Source organism: Phacochoerus africanus, chromosome 15 (genome assembly GCF_016906955.1).
Source record: "Phacochoerus africanus isolate WHEZ1 chromosome 15, ROS_Pafr_v1, whole genome shotgun sequence".
Classification (NCBI taxonomy): Eukaryota; Metazoa; Chordata; class Mammalia; order Artiodactyla; family Suidae; genus Phacochoerus; species Phacochoerus africanus.
The window spans coordinates 60,148,549-60,163,702 of NC_062558.1; the positions used below are offsets into that span (position 1 = coordinate 60,148,549).

At 46.6% G+C, this 15,154-nt stretch overlaps 2 protein-coding genes across 8 annotated transcripts in view; one reads left to right on the top strand and one right to left on the bottom strand.

The window, feature by feature from the left end:
- Window positions 1-1,220: 1,220 nt before the first annotated feature.
- ARV1 (ARV1 homolog, fatty acid homeostasis modulator) lies at window positions 1,221-13,560 on the bottom strand. The gene is made up of 6 exons (XM_047762427.1): window positions 13,302-13,560; window positions 9,323-9,442; window positions 7,077-7,230; window positions 5,167-5,391; window positions 3,985-4,131; window positions 1,221-1,800 (listed from the first exon to the last, which is right to left on the bottom strand). The coding sequence occupies exons 1-5, from the start codon at window positions 13,503-13,505 to the stop codon at window positions 3,989-3,991; spliced, it is 846 nt and encodes a 281-aa protein (XP_047618383.1). The 5' UTR covers window positions 13,506-13,560; the 3' UTR covers window positions 1,221-1,800; window positions 3,985-3,988.
- A 183-nt stretch (window positions 13,561-13,743) lies between these two features.
- TTC13 (tetratricopeptide repeat domain 13) overlaps window positions 13,744-15,154 on the top strand; it is an 82,516-nt gene continuing 81,105 nt past the window's right edge. For 6 of the 7 annotated variants that reach the window (XM_047762418.1, XM_047762419.1, XM_047762421.1 and 3 more), the window contains exon 1: window positions 13,748-14,043. In XM_047762418.1, the coding sequence (XP_047618374.1) occupies window positions 13,779-14,043 (265 nt within the window). In that variant the 5' untranslated portion in view covers window positions 13,748-13,778. Of the gene's footprint in view, window positions 14,044-15,154 lie in introns of all 7 variants that reach the window. The other variant, XR_007132436.1, reaches the window with a different exon arrangement.

The window sequence follows — 15,154 nt, forward strand, 5'->3', positions numbered from 1 at the left end:
TTGTTTTATTTTGATTTACAATGTTGTCAGTTTCTGCTGTATTGTGTTTTTTGTTTTCATTTTTTTGTTTTTCTAGGGCCACACCTATGGCACGTGGACATTCCCAGGCTAGGGGTGGAATCAGAGCTGCAGTTGCTAGGCCTATGCTGCAGCTTGAGGCAACACTGGATCCTTAACCCACCAACTGAGGCCAGGGATCAAACCTGAGTCCTCATGGATACTTGTCATGTTCGTTACTGCTGAACCACAATGGGAACGCCTAACACTTGCTGTTTTAAAGAGTAATAAATACATTTATGGTGATCTAGACCGCGGATGTGGTGAGTATGAATTTTCAAATGGGTGATGTGTTTCTTTTCACTTACCCGAGTTAACAGATCAAGGATTTAAAGGCTATGGTCAGTGTATTATTTTTTTGCTCATTTTTCCTAGTGCTTGTTTTTTAATTGGTTGCATGCTTTTGAACCACGTTTTCTCCCTCTCCAGGCTCCATCTAGTGGTCATCTCCATCCTACAGCTGTTCTGGGATCTGATCCAAGCGGGACACCTAAACTGCTGGGCCACCGGGAACTCCTGGATGCTTCCCTTTAACTGTCTGTGTTGGTTTCATTGTCCTTGGGATAAATGACAACTTGTGAAGCCCTTTACGTGACTTCCTAGCATTATTTGTAAGCCGCCACTGCCCACACTCCACCTGGCTTGTCATTTTGCTTTCAGTTTCCTGTGCTTGCAAATCACATACCCTGCTCCCTGGGAATTTGTGAGCATTGTCAGCCTTTCTGCCAAGGACCTGGAAAGCTCCTTTCCTTTCCCCCTCCCCTTGGAAGACCTCCTTGACGTCTAAGAATGGAACAGGTGTTCCCATTCCACCTTTTCCAAGTACACTATACTCACCCCTTCATAACATGTATGACACTGTACTGCAATTACCTACTCATCTCTCATGTTTTTGGCTACACCCTCGGCGTGCAGAAGCTCCTGGGCCAGGGATCAAACCTCTGAGCTACTGCAGTGACAATGCTGAGTCCATAATCTCTACACCACCAGGGAACTCCAACCTGCTCATATTTCTCAATCTATTGCTACTCAGTAAACTTTAAGAGAGCTGTGTCTTTTTTACCACTGTATCCACAATGTCTGACCCAAGCAGAGTAGGGGCTTAGTAAATATCTGATGAATGAATATGTAAATAATGAACGAAAGAATAAATGAAGCAGGAAGACAGGTGACACAACTATTTATTTAATAACAGCTCTGCTGAGATATACTTCACTCCTGTAAAGTGTACAAGGCAGCTGTTTTTAGTTATTTCTTTTTGGATCAGCTGATTTCAGAGAGTAACTTAGTCACAGGAGAAGATACTGAATTGAAAATTCACAAAAGCTCAGTTTAACCATTAACATTTAAATATAAATATAAATACGGCAAAGGAATGAAACAGAGCTCTTCTTATCTTCTTATCTGTGACTCAGGAGTTCGTGTTCCTTCAGCCTGAACGCTTACCTGAACAGTCTAGAAGGTCAACCTCGTCACTTGCTGTGTACGTCCCTTCCTGTGGCAACATTCCTTGTGTCTGAGTGTCTGTGTGTGCAAATCTGTACCTGGTCTGTTTCCTACATGTAGAGCTGGGGTGATGGGTTAGGAGTCCCCAGCACCATAATCGTTGCTTTTTTTTCCCCAGGAAGCATATCCAGATCTTTGCTTTGTTTTACACAACAATAATGAGAAGCGTGGTTTATATTTTATGTCTTCTATTTTACGGATGCAAGCTGGTCATGCCACAGATGGTAAAGAATGAAACTGTGGGGAATGAAAGAAGAATTTAGAGTGGCACATTCTGCTGAAAATCAAATCCACACTTATCAGGGCAGGCCCTGTACTGTGGGAGACCCAGTACCCTCAGGTATGGTCTCTCCTGGCACCAAGCCGGGTTGGGGCAGTCAGGCATAAACGTACAGGATTTTATTTGGCTTCACCCACGGCATGCAGACATTCCTGGGCCAGGGATCAAACCCGCACTGCAGCAGTGACTGGAGTCACCGCAGTGACAATGCCAGATTCTTAACCTGCTGAGCCACCAGGGAACTCCTACATACGGCATTTTAATGTAAGAGATAAACAAGTATAAAACAGGAGATGATGTAAAGGAGGACAGTGGTTTTCAAATGGCAGTTAGAGACAGGGGGCCTGCTCCCACCCAGGAATTCTGATGGACAGCTGCGTGTCAGAAGCACTAAGAGGCAGCGCCAGGCCCTGGGCACTGGGAAAGTCTCAGGCGCTCCGGGAGCACGAGGGCGGTGGTGCTGAGCTGGGCAGGGGGAGACTGGGGGAGGAGTGAGCACCACAGACTCAAGTCCTCACTGCCCGGGGAAGCAAAGGCAGAAGAGGAAAGGCAGCTCCAGGCCCCGGGGGGGAGCAGAGCACACATCTGGAGGTGAAAAGACTGCAGCAGAGAGCGCAGCAGGAACAGGCCGCAGGGGAGAAATGAGGGGCGGACTGTGTAGACCCCATGGAAGCTCAGAGGAAATGAAAAGTGCTCCTGGGGAGAGACTGGAAACCCCTGCTGGCAAGAAGAAACGAGGAGAAATTCACAGAAACACAGAAGTGGTGCTTTGTGAAGAGGGGCTCAAGGCTGGTGAGGAGGTTGTTCTAAACTTTTAAGCAGCAGATGAGGAGGGCTGAGCTGGGCTTGGAGTGACAAGAGGAAAGGCTGTCAGGAAAGGGTCATTTTGGAGGGTGGAGGGGTGGGTCTGAGTTCAGCTCTGGAGATGACGGCTGTGCACCCTCTAGGAGGCAGGGGAAAGTGCCAGTGACATGGGTGACATGGTGGAGCGAGGGCTGGGGCATCAGGTCTGGAAGCTTCCTGCACTGGGAGAATGGGCCAGGCATGGCAGGAGGGCAAAGAGGAGGGCTGAGGACGGAGGCATGGGCCACAGGGAGGTCTGTGGAGAAGGAGGGCCTGGCAGAAAGTGCATGGGTGGCCTCAGCCTGCAGAGCAGAGCAGAGCAGGAAGGGGGCCCTGACAGAGCCAGCAGCAGCTGGCCTTCTGACTTGGGAGCCAAGTGCAGGGACTAGGGAGAAAGTGAGCTTTACAAAGAGGAAAGGCAGTGAAGACACAGGCTTAGAGCAGCTGTTCTGGAATAAAAAGAAGGAAGAGCAGCGCATCTGCCGGCCGAGGGAAGGCGCCTTGCAGGAGAGAGGATGGAGGAGGAGCGGGCGTCTCTGAGGCCTGAGGAAGAGGGGGCTGAGCACCAGAGGTGACCAGAGGACAGAGGAGCCGCTGCTCAGTCGTGCTCTACAGACACAGGGCTGGCCCGGCTCCATGGAGAAAAGAGACTCACCCAGCAGCTCTATGGGGCAGGCTGATGGAAGCCGGCCAGTGTCAAGGGACCGACGGCAGATAAGGCAACAGCCGCCTGTAGGCTCCAGGGTGGTTAAAAAATAGGATGGGCCAGAGGTAGAGGAAGGTGAGAGGCATAGGGAGATGGGAAGCAAAAGGCAGGGGTGGTGTGAGGGAGGGAGTGGAATGGGTGGAAAAGGTCAGCAGGATGGACTTGGCAGTTAGCTCTTAGCAGGAGTGAGTTGGAGTGGAGGTGTCAGAGGTACTGTGAGAACAGGGCTCCAGAAGCAACAAAACCACAGCTATTGACATTACCTTGTCACTCTGGATGATAAAAGAACAAGTGTGCAGGACCCTGGGAGACAAGCACTAAAGTTCCCAAGGGTGACAGAGGCAGCCTTGAGGGGCCCAGATGCTAGGGGAAGCGCTCTGTATTCTGCAATGACCTCTGTCTAATTATTTATTTCTGCCATGCAGCACATGCAAGTTCCTGGGCCAGCGATCACACCTGCACCACAGCAGGGACCCGAGCCACGGCAGTGACAACACCGGATCCTTACCCACAAGGCCACCAGGGAATTCCCTGACCTCTGTCTAATTTGAGGGCACTTGCGCGCGTGCATGAACACTGAGATGCTCTCTACCTCTTCAAAAGTCTTGAGACTTGTAGATGGCACAGTCGCTCCCGACAGCCCATTCCATCCTCTGGAAGAAGTAGACCATAGTGCTCTCCACCAGTAAGCCACTCAGGATGGCCAAGAAGGAGAGCTTGCGGCTGACATTCAGGGTCACTGAGAAAGAAAAGGCAACTGCTCAGTTTTAGAAGTTTAAGTAAATGCTACTGGCATGGAAATCATGTGAGAGTGTGCCTGGAATTGTTTTGTAAAGCTGTTTCTGGAAAAATCTCTATTTGTTCTTAATAATCTTTGCTGTAACCTTCTCCCACTTTTCCATCTGCAAGCCTTTTGAGAGAACCAAGGCATCTGCTTATAATAAAAACACCAAGCTTCTCCTCCTCACACTGAGACATGGATTCCCATGAATATTAAACAGGAGGATGAAAAACAGATTTCTTTTTTTGTCTTTTCTATGGCCACACCCACGGCATATGGAGAGTCCCAGGCTAGGGGTCTAATCAGAGCTATAGCTGCTGGCCTACGCCACAGCCACAGCAACTCGGGATACTTAACCCACTGAGCGAGGCCAGGGATCGAACCCGCAACCTCACGGTTCCTAGTCGGATTTGTTAACCACTGAGCCATGATAGGAACTCCAGGTTCTAAGGTTATAAAGAGAATGAAAGAAAAAAATTGATACTCTGTTTTATAGTTTACAAGATATTAAACATTATGAGGAGAAGTCTTAGGTAACAGGTTCCTTTGAAATAGCACTTCTCATAATGGATGAGAAAAAATGAAGACTCATAGGCTGCTTATCCCTTCTTGGATACACTAGGAACTGGCCTGAGTTGGGAGGCAGACACCTGCATCCTACCCTGGCTTCATAACTGCCCGGACTTATAACTTTGGATGGGTTACCACAAGCTCATTTATAAGGTGGAGGTAACGACGGCTGCCCTACTAGCCCCTCAGGATGGAGACACTGCCTATGAGAGCATCTGGAAAGCTAAAAAGTACCAACTGGTTCAACTGAACGAACACTGCATACATGCTATGCATAAAGCACTAGAGAAATGTTAGGCCTTGTTATTGTTCTTGAAGAATCCCGGTGTTTAACAGGCTCTATAAAAACTGTACGCTAGAAATAAGGCCTTAAGCTTTTATATGGGTTGAAAGCTGGGAAGACAGAATAAAACATAAACATACCTCTAATTGCCTGAAAGTTTGATGTGAGGACAAATACTTTAATGAGTCTGAGGCACAGGGGTGTGTAATCATGTTCCCAAATGACAGCTGGAATCAGCAGGAGTTTTCCGTAGCTGGATAATAATAATGCTTTCAGCAGCAAAACGAAGTTGAGTTTTTTTTTCGCTCTTAGGGGTCGTTCTATCCACAGGAAAGTAAAAATGCCACTAAAATAGGCAGTTTGTTCTAGGGAGGAAATGAAAAATAAAAATATGAATGTCCTAATCCAAACCACAGCCCCCTAAAAACAAATAAACTGCAATTCCAAAATACAGCCTATCGGCTGACCACATAAGAAATGCTTCTTTATCAAGATCAAATTTCTTTTTTCCTTTTCTCCTTCTTATTCTTTTTTTAAAAATAAACCCCTGCCTTTTGTGTCAAATCCTGCTGCTATGATTTCAGAAACATACTTCAATAATTCCTTCATGAAGAACTTCATCATTTTCTGAAGAAAAAGTAACTCCATGGGAACTATAATCGTCAACTCTCCAAAGTTCCTTCTAGGAAGTAAGGTTCTATTTAAATATCTTCGGTCTTAGAGATTTCCACACAAAGAACAGACAGGAGCATGGAAGCTTTTAAATCTGAAATATGGGGAGTTCCTGTCGTGGCACAGTAGAAATGAATCTGACTAGGAACCTTGAGGTGGCGGGTTTGATCCCTGGCCTCACTCAGTGGGTTAAGGATCTGGTGGTGTTGTGAGCTGTGGTGTAGGTCGCAGACGCGGCTCGAATCTGGTGTTGCTTTGGCTCTGGCGTAGGCCAGCAGCTACAGCTCTGATTAGAACCCTAGCCTGGGAACCTCCATATGCCAAGGGTGCGGCCCTCAAAAAAGGCAAAAAAAAAAAAATCTGAAATAGGGGACCCATCCTAGGAATGACATATGAAGATGTTCCTCATTGTTCATTCTTCTACTATTTTTTTTTTTTTGGTCTTTTTATGGCCATACCTGTGGCATATGGATGTTCCCAGGCTGGGGTTGAATCAGAGTTGCAGGTGCTGGCCTATGCCACAGCCACAGCAATGCCAGATCTGAGCCATATCTGCCACGTACACCTCAGTTCATGGTAACACTGGATCCTTTAGCCAGGGATTGAAGCTGTGTCCTCATGTATACTAACATGGCTCTTAATCCACTGAACCACAAGAGGAATTCCCTTCTACTGTTTATTAAGTGCCTATTATCCATAAGATCTTGGATTCTGTTACCTTAATTAATTTATTATAATTAGTTCATACCTGAGGCATATGGAAGTTCCCAGGCCAGAGATCGAACTCTCATCACAGCGGTGACCCTAGCCCCTGCAGTGACAATGCCAGATTCTTAACCTGCTGAGCCACGAGAGAACCTTCTCTGTTACCTAAATTAAAACTTCCCTTATTCATTTTGACAAACTTGTTGAATGTAATTCCTCATCCTTCCAGAAAGCAGAATCCAGACTAGAAGAGGCAATAGCTCCTCTGGTGTCCCATCATCAGAACGGAGTACAATCTGCTCTGTTCCCATCAACTAGGAATTTACCATTTCTTTTAACTGCATTATTCTCTTCATTAAGATTGTTAGTACTCTGGGAGTTCCTGTCATGGCTCAGCGGAAACGAATCTGACTAGCAACCATGAGGATACAGGTTTGATCCCTGGCCTTGCTCAGTAGGTTAAGGATCCGGCGTTGCCAGGACCTGTGGTGTAGGTCGAAGACGCGGCTCGGATCTGGTGTTGCTGTGGCTGTGGTGTAGGCCAGCAGCTACAGCGGTGATTCGACCTCTATCCTGGGAACCTCCATATGGCCCAGGTGTGCCCTAAAAAGACCAACCAACCAACCAACAAACTAGTGGGTTAACCAGAATGGAAAGCATGGCTTCTTCCTACCTAGAGAAGCAATTGCAAACATTCTATAGAAATCCCATTCCTTGGCATATCTGATAAAGTCATCAGGATCAGTGATCCGGCTCGAATCTTGAAGCTGCCACCATCTCAGGTAAGCTTCACATAGCAAACAGAAGACGCAGAGTTTTCCATGCATCTAGTCAAAAAGGCAATGCCATTCAATCAGGTAAAGAAACACTTAATGGGAATGTGTGTGCGTGTATATATATACATATACATATATATATATATACATATATATGACTGGGTCACTTTGCTGTACAGCAGAAACTGGCACATCGTCAATCAACTATACTTTAATAAAAAGAATAAAATAAGAAAAAGGAACAATTGTACTTAATACCAATAGGCACAGACAGAGCTAACGTTTGCGGTTTTTGAAGAAAGTCCCATCTAGTAGCTCTTCAAAATTAGAACTGCCCAATTAAGTGTGGAACTGTATTGTTTCTGTAACCAGTAGTTCTTAATCTGCAACATGCAGTAGAATCTTCAAGTGGGCAGAGTTTTCAAAACACAAACGTCTAGGCCCCACTCCTGATGCAGAATCTATGGAAGGAAACCATTGACATGCACATTTTGAAACAGTTTCAGGTTGAGGGTGAGTTCTAACATGCTCCCCTAGTTAAGAATCACTGCTTTAAACAGCAGTTCATCTTTTCTTATATTGTCAACATTCATCTGATTATACAGACTCAAGCAAGAATTTATGTGACTCAGGATAGGTGCAAGCAGCAAAACGAGAATGGATTTAATCCGAAGATTTCATGATTTCTGAATACAATTTTTCTCTTTTTAGGGCCCCACCCGCAGCATGTGGAGGTTCCCAGGCTAAGGGTTGAATTGGAGCTGCAGCCACTGGCCACAGCCACAGCCACAGCCACATCAGATCCAAGCTGCATCTATGACCTATACCATAGCCCACAGCAATGCCGGATCCTTAACCCACTGAATGAGGCCAGGGACTGATCCCACATCCTCATGGATGGTAGCTGGGTTTGTAAGCTGCTGAGCCACAATGGGAACTCCCTGAAGGTAAATTAGAAAAAAGAAAAAATGCCCCAGACACATTCTAGGCTGGATGAGTATAATATAGTGAGAAACAGTAATTAAAAGATGACAAGCCAGCTGAAGGTTCTAAAAACTCTGAAATTTTGGCAAAAGTAGAAAATAATAGGCAAAAAGAACTGGCTCTTTTCTATATACTTCTCCTATTGACTAAACTTTATCAATATAAAGTGGGGACGAGAAAGTATGTGCAAACCCCACAGGGTCCAGGACTGTTCCTGGGTATGGGTGTGAGCTTCTGAGGTTCCTTCGGCTGGCACCCTGCTTTTCTTGGCTGCACTCTGGAATTGCAAGGGGTTTTTTCATAGAAACGATGCCTGGACCCCATCCCCAAAGATTCTGATTTAACTGGTTCTGGGTGAGGCCTCAGCTTGGAAGAGTTAACTGCCCTCCCCTCTCTCTCTCCCAGGTAATTCTAATGTGAAGCAAAGTTTGAGACTCAGTGCTCTAGTAATTTAAAAACTGCCTGGGTTATTTAACCTGGGAGAGGAGGCACAGAGATAAAAAAATTGCACTGTTGCTGTCCATGTTAGCCCAAAATTAGGGAGGCCAGATTTAGCAAACAAAAACATAGGACACCCAGTTAAAGATGCATTTCAGATAAATAAATGCTTTTTTTGTATATGTATGTTCCATGCAATATTTAGGACATGTCAAAAAATTACTGTTTATTTGATTTCCAATTTTGATTGCACTGTGTGTCCTGTATTTTATCTGTCAATCTTACCCAAACTATTAAGAGTTCACAAGTTGATACACTAAATGTATATTTAGAAAAACCCAACATTATATATTAGGACTTTCCTCATTTTTCACCTCATGCATTCCCTCAACAGCAGAGTGTAACATGCAACAAATTATTATTTTATTCTGTTCAAATTTATTGATGTCTGTTTCAAAAAGGAACCTACGAAAAGGAATCCAGAATATGATTTGTCAGTTTTCTGCCAGTGATCATATTATTAGACACTAAACATTGTACATCTTTTAAAAAAAAATCAATGCCTGCTATTTCTAGAAATTTCCAGACTTGTTGAGATAAAAACCCACTCTTGTTGGAATTTCTTTAAATGATGTCCTTGCATTTTGTTCAAAATTACCGTTATTTTAAAATAAAAAATCATGAAGTAAAGTTAGAAAATAAAAAAATTATCACAACTTACGTTTATTTTAGTATTGAAAAGAATATGCCTGTAGGCCTGGGCTTTGCATAAAATAGCATTAATCAAGATGATAACAGGATCATACTCGATGTATTTGTCTACAGGTTTCTGGCAGGATTTCTGAAATAATGCAAGATAATATTAGAACAAGCAGATTCATACATTTTGAAATCTTCTTTTTTTTTCTTTTTAGGGCTGCACCCGCAGCATATGGAGGTTCCCAGGATAGGGATCTAATCAGAGCTGTTGCTGCCAGCCTAGGACAGAGCCATAGCAATGCCAGATCCAAGCTGCGTCTGCAACCTAAACCACAGCTCAGAGCAATGCCAGATCCTTAACCCACTGAGCGAGGCCAGGGATCGGACCCGCAACCTCATGGTTCCTGGTCGGATTCGTTTCTGCTGCGCCACGATGGGAACTCCATAAATTCTACTTTCAATTTGTAGAAACTGCTATAAAATAAATAAATCTACAATGTACTTTCACTGACAAACTGTTGCCTGTTGGCTAGATGGCTCTGACTTTGTGGTTCTTGAAACACCATTTGGAGAAAAAGGTTTAGAAAAGTAACCCTGTACCCAGAGCTTCTAAGAGCTACAGGCGGGTAGAAACAGTGACACACAGTGTTATTTTCTCCAATAACACTAAGAATATGGAAAATGGTCTTTCTCTGCTATAGCAAAGACCCTGGAGAATGCTGGGCTGCGGATAAGAACTGGGTTGTTCCTGTTTACCCAGATCAAGGCTCTCTGGGCTAATAAATGGATTTTGCGTGGGTTTTTGTTTGTTTTGTTTTTGACACGTGATTACAATGCTATGAAATCCTGATACATTAGAACATATAAACTATAAAATGTAGGTATTGGGGGAAAAGCTTATTAGAAATGTGACATTTCAAACAGTATTAGCTACAAAGTTGCACCAAGGCTACTAGTCACTGCATGAACTAATGGCTACAATTCAAACACAAAACACTGCAAAACTCTGAGAGGTTAAAATGGAAACAGAAGTGATGGATCTGCAAACTTACTAAGATGGCCTTTTAATTACATCAAAGTAAGAAGAAAAATGGAGTATACTGAAGAATATTAACCTTGCACTCCCAATGTCATGAAGAATTAGACTCGGTACCAGTTTGTTTCTCCACTTCATTCATGTCATTACAAAAAGTGTGTTATGTTTTTCTAGTCAAGTGAGCCAGTGAAGATGTACTATTACCCCAAATTCAAATCTGCCTAATAAATCTGAGGCCTAAAATGTTAGGCTTTTCAGCTGAGCAAAGAGCAAGCCAGTGTCTAAACAAAAGCCACAGAGTCGGAAATACTGTATACACGATGGTAGTTTTGCAGATCTTTTCCCTGTGCTATTCATGTGAACAGTTTTTCTTTTTATACACATAAGTAGCAGACCAAAGATGCTATTTCATTTTAAGGTGAGACCGCAGACTGATCAAGGATCCTCTCTTTGTCCTTTAAAAGTTCTCTAAAACCCATCTTTGGGGAGTTCCCGTCGTGGCGCAGTGGTTAACGAATCCGACTAGGAACCATGAGGTTGCGGGTTCGGTCCCTGCCCTTGCTCAGTGGGTTAACGATCCAGCGTTGCCGTGAGCTGTGGTGTAGGTTGCAGACGCGGCTCGGATCTGGCGTTGCTGTGGCTCTGGCGTAGGCCGGTGGCTGCAGCTCCGATTCGACCCCTAGCCTGGGAACCTCCATATGCCGCAGGAGCGGCCCAAGAAATAGCAAAAAAAGACAAAAAATAAAATAAAATAAAATAAAATAAAACCCATCTTTGGGCAGCGTCACAAGTCTAAGATGGAACTGGGACATTCTGAGAAGGAGGTGGGCAGAAACCAGCAGCAGGAGACAGGGTAGTGCAGTTATTCCTTCTGCAATCACCTGCCTGAAGAGTGCGTTTGCAGTGGTGATTACACTCAGACCAACAGCTCTCTTTACTCAGCCCTTTCTAAGGACCAGGCACTTGTGAGGTGCTGGCCACTTGGTTTAAGACATAAGCTCTATCCTCAAGGACCTTACAGTTTAGAAGGGGAAGACAAATAAACATGCTATGGTAAATATGCTACAATGGGACAGGGTGAGAAGTAGAGGATTCTGAACATAATCTGAAGATAGAGCTAACAGGATTTGCTGAGCAATTGAATAAGGAATGTGAGAAGAGGAATCAAGGATGACTACAAGGTTTTTTGGTCTTAGGAAATAAAATGATAGAGCTGCCATTAACTCCTTGAAAGGTTGAGGTGATTACTGAAGTCCAAGTGGAGAAGTCAGGTAGGTAGTTGGATGTTTGAGTCAGGAGGTCAAGGGACGGGTTCAGGCGGTCAAGGGAGGGATTCAGGCTGAAGGTATAAATTTGGGGATTTTCTACATTTAGATGCTATTTAAAGCCATGAGCCAGAGTGAGGTCTTCAAAGAAGAGTGTGTAGACAGAAATAGGTGGAAGAACCAAGCCTCAGCGTATTCCATGGTTTAGAGTTAGTGAGAGGTGAAGCAGAACCAGAAAGGAGGTTGAAAGGAAATAGCCAGTGAAGCAAGAAATCTAGAAGAACATATGGTCCCCTGGCAGGTAAACACAGCATTTCCAGGAGGAGGCAGCAATAAGGTCAAAAGCTGCTGATAATTAACTGAGAATGGACTAGAAAAGAGGAAGTCAGTGGTGATCTTAACGAGAACAGTTTCTAGTGAAACAGTGGAGGACAAGGGTAAGTGGGATGGGAGGGTGGGAGAAAGTCTGTCCCAAGTAGATTCAGAAGAGAAAATGAGGTTAGTGATCATGAATTTCAGGTCTCCCCTGCAATGCCAGATGCAAGGGTAGGTAGGGACAGAGTAGGTAATATGCTGCATTTAACCAGGGTCAAAATTTTGCCAAGTGAGGGGAAAAAGTCTGAGAGAAGAACAGGAAATTGGGAGCGCATGCACCAGAGTGATTACCATGTCTGACAGTCAGAAACTGGTACATATTCATACTGTCTGCTCCCTGGTAAATTACTATGTGCTGTGTTTTTGGAATGAAGATTAATAGAAATGGGATCGGAAATGGGAGAAAAACATATTGACTACCCATAATGTCACAGATTCTTTGCTAATGGCCCCCAAAGAACTTCCAATTTTATGACCTTTTTTTTTGGGGGGGGGTCTTTTTGTCTTTTTAGGGCAGCATCCAGGGCATATGGAGGTTTCCAAGCTAGGGGTCCAATCGGAGCTGCAGCCGATGGCTTACGCCAGAGGCACAGCAAGGCAGGATCCCAGCCAGGTCTGCGAACTACATCACAGCTCACAGCTCATGTCGACGCCGGATCCTTAACCCACTGAGTGAGGCCAGGGATCGAACCCGTGTTCTTATGTGTGCTTGTCGGGTTCGTTAACCGCTGAGCTACGACGGGAACTCCCAATTTTATGACTTTTAAAACATAGGACCATTCTCTATAAAGAGACTATGAACACTTTGAAAGCAGAACTTTTACTTCCTCATTTTTGGTTTTTGTATCACCAACGTCTAGCACAGTGCTTTATACACAATGCTGTCCATTCCATAACCACAATGGATGAAACCTGAAAAAGTATCTAGAGAATTCGCCATAGGTTATGAAGCGCAAAGACGGCAACATCTGTCTATCAGAGGGAAAACAACTAAGAATGAAATAGCTTTACCGTCAACCTAATTTGACCTTTAAATTTCTCGGCACAACGCCTGCATCCATCAGGTCCGAGGATCCGTCAGCAAACGTGACGGATCTGAGAAAAGCACTGTGGGGTGTGACTTCTCTACTACTCTAGGTATTCATGCAAACATTCGACGGGGAAGGTCAAGCGTCAAAATTTAGTCTGTATTAGAAGACCCTGAAACTGTTGATTTTTTACATTTTATCACCCTGAACAGCTGATACAGATTCCATGGTCGCTCACGGTCCCCAAATCTCGCTGCGCCATTTTTTCCCCAAGGAACCCCACAGCTGACAACTCACACAGATGGTTATCTTCAGCACGCCGTGGTTATAGTCTCGGTACAACTCCTTGGCCTCCTGGTTGCATTCGATACACCTGTACTGGCAGGAGGCTGAGGCAGCAGTAGGAGTCACTGCCACCCCATCCGCCTTCCCCTTGCCCGCTGTCACCCCTTCTGCGTTCCCCTTGCCTGGCCGAAGCCCACTACGCCCACCAGTGCCCATTTCCACGCAACTGCAGCCAGAACTTCCGATTCAGTGGCGGGGCAGACGTCAGACGCCAGACCGGAAGCCTTGCGCGCGCAGTGCTTGATGGGATTCGCAGTCCCGGCCCCAGACAGGGGGACCCAGATTGGCCTATATGGGACTACAACTCCCAGCAGGCACCGCCACTCTCTTTCTTCAGCCCCCCTGCCAAGGCCCACCTGCCCGCCTCGGGTAAGGGCTGGGAGGCCGCAGCGCGCGGCGAGGGACGCCGCACATGCGCCCTGAGGGAAGATGGCACCTGCCGGCTGCGGCTGCTGCGGCTGCTGGGGCGGCGCTGTGGCCGCGGCGGGCGCCGCCCGGCGCGTCCCGGTGCTGCTGCTGCTGGGGGTACTGTCCGCTGGGCCGCGGCCGGGCGCCCTGGCCACCGAGCACTACTCGCCGCTGTCCCTGCTCAAACAGGAGCTGCAGCACCGGCAGCAGCAGGAGGCCCCGGCGGGTGGCGGCTGCAGCCCGCAGTCCGGGGACTGGGGGGACCAGTACTCGGCCGAGTGCGGCGGTGAGTGGGCGGCGGCGGCGGGCGGGCGTCCGGGTCGCAGCGGAGCGCCGGGTGGCGGGGCCTTGGGGGCTGCGGGCCCCGGGGCCGATGTTGCTGGCCGCCCAGGTCTCGCTGCCGCCAGCCGCGGCGTGTGCCCCCGCGGGAGACGGCTCCGCGAGGTGTCACGCCGGGGCCGCTTCCCACCGCTCACACCCACGCCGCTGTGCGCCTTCCTGCCGAGGCAGCCTTGGAAAGGGCGGTGAATAGTGAAAAGAGCTGACAGCATGCTCCCGAGGCCAGGGCGGCCTCTTCGCAGTCCTCATTACTGTTGAAAGGGTGGAGGAGGAGATGGCAGGTGTTCCAGGGCAGCCCCCGGCCCCCACGGGGGCTGTGGGAGCCTAGGGAAGTACCGACAGACCAGGAGGACCGGACCCGCGTCCGGAGCCGTGATGCCTGGCCCATCTTAGGCCTGGAAACGAGATATCCGCGCCTCCCGGTTGACGTCCTTGTGTTAAACACAGAGTCTAAAAATTTGATACCTGGAAAAAGAAGGGAGCAAGAGAGCAAGCCCATTGGATCTGCTCATTGACATCTTGCTTCTAGTTGTTTAAGATTGACCTGTGATCTGTCAGGTGTTTCCCAGGGCGTAAAAAGTGCCCTGGGGCACCCAGCCCATGTGTATCAGAGCTGTGTGTGTATTGGAACTGGGCCAGCTCATTCATTAAGATTGGGCGCTTTTGGCCTCAATTTAATAACTCATGGCAGATTCCTCAGGGGCAAGGTACTTTTTTTGTTTCTGAGTTGCGTAGTGAGTCTTTTTAACCCTTTAATTCCCTCCCCTTTCCCTTTCTTCTTGCCCTCCGCGAGTTCCCTTAAGGGCTGCTTTTGAAACGTCTGGGTCTTCCTAAGGAGCTGGCTGGTTGCTTTTATGGCCTGACAGCAGTCTAGCATTGTGTACCTGGAAGGACAATAAGTATTTTTTGGTTGAGATGAGATGGCAAGATTAGCACACTCTGATTTCCTTTTAGCACAATCTGACTTCCTTGAGGAAGTCTTGCTCATGGAGGGCTATGTGACTTCTGTATTTTGTAGTAGGCGGTGGCTAGTAGCAGCATAAATGACGTGGCCAGCG